A 6,000-nucleotide genomic window follows, 5' to 3' on the forward strand; every position below is an offset into this window, starting at 1 on the left:
CCAAAATGTCTGGTCGTGAAAGAAACAATTTATGCATAACAGAGCCCCAAAAGCCCACTGGAAGGATTTCTGCAGGGATGAAGACATTCAAAGGTATATGGATCATGGAGGAGGGCTGTGTTCAAGAGAACAATGATTTGGCTTGTAACAGCCTAGAGGAGTTGAATACTTTCAGCAGAAATGCTGTTGTGAGGCTACGAAAATGCAAACTAGTGATGTAGGGGCTATTTGCTGCTGAGTTTAAGATAATCAATTCTGAAGCAGACAAGGTGGGGGGGGGGGGGGGTTAAGCTGTTTTATCTTTCCAAGTATTGCAAGTGGGCCACCATAATCACCTAACTTTAGCAATAGCACCACCAGCTTTAGCAAGGATTTTGAGCACAACAATTTCAGAAAACCATCTTTTTCACCGATCAGCAAGCCATCATTCCAAAGGGAACCCGTACATGCACATGTGTGTGCACACAATGCATACAATAATTTGTGTTTGATTAAAGGAAATTGCAGTGTCTATGCATTGGGGAGGGGGGGGGGAGGAATCATTTACAAAAGCAAAGACCAGAATGCAAAATTAGTCATTTTGCATAGCCACATCTAAAGGGACTTCCTTTTTCTACACCACTGAACTCAGGTTTGCTGTGTTGTTGTCTTTTTTTTTTTTTCTTTTGGCTTCGTTTTAAATATTAGCATGTTATTAGGGGAAAACCTATTTATACTACACCAAAAGTGGTGGTGAGAAAAGGTTTGTACCTGTCTGAATGCCCCACAGATCTTGGTCAATTTAGGTTAAGAACTGTTCAGTCATTTGGATTAAACACACACACACACACACACACACACAGTCAAATAACCATAATTGTTAAAAAGAAGAGGTGGATGCATCTGCAGAAAGGGCTTTCAACTCTTGTTATTCACACATTAAAGTCTTAGGAAATATCCAGCATCTTTTCTTCCCTATCTGTTAGCTTCCAGCAACCCGGGATTACCTAGGTCAAAAAACAAGGGGACAACAAGCACTTATTTCAAACTGACATTACTTTTTTTTTCTTTTCTTTCAAAACCTGCAGGGAAGGCTGAGGATACCCCACATGAGGAAAAGGTAGTATTAGCTGAAAATCAAACTACCGTCTCTCCCCCCACAGGAAAATTCACCATCAACTAGTTGTACACAAATGTTACCACCACCACTTCTTCCACTCACATTTACCCAAGTCACCTGCCTCTGGATTTTACAAACTGATACATTTCAGACAATTCAAGAAATAACAGTGCCTGCAAATATAACCAAGGGCATGCCAGCCAGTCCCAGAAAGAATAAAAGATTTCTTTCCCAATGCCTGAGCAAGAAAACCTATGCTTCCCTCTTAACCTGCATGCACTTTTAAAAAAGAGCAATTAAAAGTTGCAGATGAACTGCTGCACCTCCAGGATGCTGTAAGCCTTCTGATTATTAATTCTGAGGACTCAAGGCTGGTCCGTAATTCCCAGGAATCCCATCCCCTGAGCACTTCCAAAAGGGAGAGAGAGAAAAATACATATACATATAGTTTTAACAGAAAAATGCCTGGATACACAATGCCCAGACCTTTCTTTCCCCCAAGTGTCCCTACTACTTGACTTTTAACCAAGAATATCTAAACCCATCTAGAATATACAACCAGCATGCACGAGACTCTGGCTCTATAGCTGAGGATCACCCCGCAGCAATTCAAAGAATCATGCATCATTCCAAAGGACTTTTCCTTCAGCTTTTTCACTTTCATTCAGAATCCCAAACTGGTCCAGGCTGTAAGAAACAGTTAATCCCCAAGACACAACACCTTCCTCTTCTAGATCACAAAATAACCAACATCAAATTTTAAAAACCATGCTCCCCTAAATCTGCAATTCATTTTGTTTTAATGGAGGGGGGGGGCGGTTAGCAGAGCAGCTTTATATAAGCACTCACCTAAAACGGGCAGAGTCATCGGTAGCTAAGCTATTTATGCAGGATTCTTAAAATGGCGTCTGGCAACACTGCCTCCCTCATTCCTGGGCTGAAGCTAAAATGGTAGCAGTTTGTTCAATAGCTGCAGCTCGTGGTTAGGCAGCCCTGCTACTTTTCAAGCCACCCCCCTGAAGATCAGGACCAGGCAGCGCTCAACCAGAGGGCACCAACAACCCAACGTGTAGAAGCTTAAAAAAAAAAAAACCCTGCAATGACAGGGGGGAGTTTGTGAAGTCACAGGTTCCTAAGGAAAACCCTTCCCTTTCGGATCCTGAGCCTGCACCATGAGGCTCTGAGAAGAGGCCCCCTCTGCCCTCGAATTAGGCGGTTGAAGATTAGGAAACAGGCAGGCGTGTGGCAGAAGCTGCGGACAGACAGGTGTCGGTGCAAAACACGCACACACACGTTACAAGGGAGCAGCAGGCTGGCGAGGGGAAGGAAGGAAGTCCATTTCCCCTTGTTGGTATATTAAAAGCCAGCTTTGCATCCATACCCAAAAGGAGCTAGGTAAAATGAAAGGGCTTCCGGGACAGCGGGCACCTGAAAAGCCCAGCGAAAGGGCAGCACCCCAGTCCGAGGCCGAGGTAAAATCAAAAGGCTGTGTTATGAGCTTGAACACGGCCACCAAATGCCCAGCCGGTCCTAAGACAGCATCAAGGAAAGACAATTGGGAGTCTGCAGGGACACAACAGTAAAATATTCGCTCAGCCAATGCACAGATTAGATTTGGGTCCACCCCCAACAGAGCCCTAAAAATTAACCGCTGGTTTAGCCTCAGAGTGGATAATGTAATCTACGGTTACAGGTCTGAGCACTGGCCTCAGCGCTGTGGTGCTGGGAGGGGAGAGTTTCAAGGTGACTGCTTTTTCGCTCCAGGGGAGACAGGAGGGCATGGTGCCCAAGGCTGTGCCAGGGCTGGGACGGGCGGCTGGCTCCTCGCCGGCCGGCCGGCCGATAGGTGGGTAATCTTGATGAGGAGGGACAGCCTAGCAGCCTGGCTAGCTGCAGGGCTGAAATGGCTCCCGCCAGCTTGTTTATCTGGAAGGAGATTGGGGAGGGGGAAGGGCAGCCATAGCCTAGGCAACCTGAAAAGCCAGGGGTGAATCCTCGTTTTTGCATTTCAGAGCAACACCAGGGCTTCTCGACATACTCCCTTACTAAATCTCTGCTGTGCGGTGGCAAAGGCACTTTTTGAGTGTCTTTCTTTTCAGGGTCAACCAGAGGCAAAGCCAGATCTAGGGCTTCTCAGCTGACAAATGTTTGTTGCCTCTGCTACAAGAGAGAGAAGGGAAAAGGCAAAAGAAACAAAGAGATCACACATTTGAAGTGGTTGGACTCAAAAAACCTACCTCTGCCTTCAGGGTTTTCTGGGTTACTGTCACCCTGGCTTTTTACAGATTGAGTCCTTTCCTCCTCTCCTATTTAAGACCTGAAGCGGTTCGCCACTGTCCTCCCAGGGAAAGAAAAGGGGTTACAAGAAAGAAAGAAAAAGAAAGAAAGAAGGAGGGGGGGGGGGGGCTATTGTTTTCATCCTTAATTTATAATCCAAGATGCCCCATTGTTTCCTTCTTTCTGACTCAAATCTTTGAGCTAGTAATTACAAAAGTAACTGGATGGGGCTCCAACAGGCTAACCATGTTCATGCCCGGCAATTAGAAAAACTATGTAGAAAGTTTACTGAGTGATTATATATAATTAATTCCTAGTTACACAGGGAACACTGACCATTTTCTGGAGCTAATAAAAGCAGTTGCTCCCCCTCCCCCACGTGAATGCCTCTTAATTTCCCAAAGCAGAAAGTGAATCCATCCTGGAGGGTCTTGAAGGGGAAGAAAAGGGAGGGGGAGAGAGGAATCAAAAGGTCCAGTGTGTCTGTGTTTGTTCCTTGCAGCTGTGCATCCTCTTTAGGGACTGAGGAGGCAGCAGGAAAACAGCCCCATGTTCTGTCCCTCCCTCTGCAATTTTCAAACGTGGCAGAGAGAACATTCTACCTTGATGTAAAAAAAGGAAGGGGAGGGGGGGGGGAGAAATGCCTTAGGAATGGAATGCAGGAGACTCTTCCGCTTGGTGGATCTGTTTTTCCTAAAAGGAACAAAGATGGCAGAAATTTCCAGAAGGCCCAGTCTCAATTCGGCCACTGCAATTGTCAATCTGTAACCTTTCCTCCCAGTCTATTGGTCCAAAAGCTGGAGAGAGGAGCCCCATTGGGCTGCTCTGGGAGCCAGCACTGCTGTGCCTACCGAGTCCTGCTGCAATGCACACATGTTTACCCCCTAGCTGAAACTGGAAAATAATGCTACTTTGAAAGCAACTGACTTGTTACAGACTCATGCTCAGTGGGGGCCACAGTACCCAGGAAAAGTGACTAGCTTGGTCCAGACTGGGAACTTGCTGGGGCTGGCTGCACGTTCGAAAACAGATCTTGGCTTCGCAAACCTGTGTGAGCCATTTTCAATGTGAGCTTTTAGAGGACAAATACCTTGCCCTTAGGTTTCCTTCCAGCCCAACAAATACGCCATTATGCAAACACTGAAGGCACCAAAGCAGGAGTCTTGTGATTAGATATTGCTTCTAGGGAGGCCACACGAACCTCAGTATATAATTTCCATTTACAGTCAGGAGACAAGAACAAAGAAAACAGCTAAATGTCTGAACTGACTTGTGTGGGGCAGGACAACTGTTCAGCTTTAAGTATATAAAACATCATTAACTCTTGACATTTTACTCTAAGAAGCTGGCCTTCCACAGACTTTTCTTAACTTAGAATTTGGTACATTTCTCACCATTAAATGAGCCTTTTTTTTCCCATGGGTGCTAAAAGCTGGACACTAATTTAAAAGGAAAAAAGATTATGAACTCCATCAGGTTGGCATAACACAGCAATTGAATATATTTCCAGCATTTACAGCTATGCGGGATTGGTCTCCAGGCTGGAAATTGATGCACTGAACTTCTAGGGAAATTCTGAAGCTAACGCCAAACAAGAGTCCACTTTTTTTCACTCTGAAGTTCTAACTGCAGCATTAAGAGATCAGGGGAAATGAAAAAAGTAAGAAATAATTCATAAGTAAAGGTAAGCATGCATACAGATGTGTGTGGGTCAGACTTGGAAGAGGCCAAATCTGTTTTGCAGTGAGTCCTTAATCAAATCAAGTTTGCTGGTGGGTGGGATTTTGTACTCAGTGTTAGTATCTTAAAACCTGAGTACTGACACCACTAACCCCACACACACCACACACACACCCACACCCACACCCACACACCACCACCAGCTCCTGCCCCACTACTTGCTTAAGGCTCTGTGACTCTTAAGAACAAGCACTTTCTTATATTTCACAAGCAGATCACCTACCCAGACTTCTATCTAATATCCAAACAAACCCAATTAAAGGTCTCCAGGCAAGTCACAATGAACTGCACATGTCTCCCCTGTCTGAGGGTTAACAGGAAGTATAATCTTCCATCCTAGCTGAGGTTCTCAGGAAAAACAGTGCATTCAAACAGTCACCTAAAATCAAGACACTATTTAAAAGCCCCTGTTTGGTTCCTGCTAATGAAAAGCCCTCCACTGCTATAGCCAAGACCCCCTGCTATAAACAGACCCCAAATGTTCGCCAAACTCTTTATACATGGTCACAGAGGAAATGGATCGCTTTACTTACCCAACATGTTCAAGCAACCGTCTCATTTTTCCACAGTTAAGAAGAGAGAACAGGCTGGCAGATTTGGGACTTGATCAAAAAGGAAATTTTTTTTAAAACAGTTACATGGGATTATTAAAAACACACACCACAACAACACAACCCAACAACTGAATAGGGAATGCTGTCATGAGCCACAGACGTGATTTTATTTCCTCTGCACTATCACAGGAGGACAGAAGATGATACAATGAGGGGGGGGGGGAGGAAAGGAAAAAGAAAAGGATAAAAGATACATTAGTTCATTGAAAATCATGCAAGAATAGAGGGCTAAGGGATCCAAAAAAGAGTCCTCACAGATTTATTGCAGGA

At 44.9% G+C, this 6,000-nt stretch overlaps 1 protein-coding gene across 10 annotated transcripts in view; it reads right to left on the reverse strand.

Moving 5' to 3' along the window:
- Positions 1-6,000, reverse strand: part of ZMYND8 (zinc finger, MYND-type containing 8) — a 117,383-nt gene that overhangs the window by 110,342 nt on the left and 1,041 nt on the right. For 4 of the 10 annotated variants that reach the window (XM_014536371.1, XM_014536374.1, XM_014536372.1 and 1 more), the window contains exon 2: positions 5,650-5,718. The exons of the other annotated variants lie outside the window; for them this stretch is intronic. In XM_014536371.1, coding sequence (XP_014391857.1) covers positions 5,650-5,718 — 69 coding nt within the window. The remainder of the gene's footprint in view (positions 1-5,649; positions 5,719-6,000) is intronic. 10 annotated transcript variants of the gene reach the window in all.

This window comes from Myotis brandtii, unplaced genomic scaffold (genome assembly GCF_000412655.1).
Source record: "Myotis brandtii unplaced genomic scaffold, ASM41265v1 scaffold161, whole genome shotgun sequence".
Classification (NCBI taxonomy): Eukaryota; Metazoa; Chordata; class Mammalia; order Chiroptera; family Vespertilionidae; genus Myotis; species Myotis brandtii.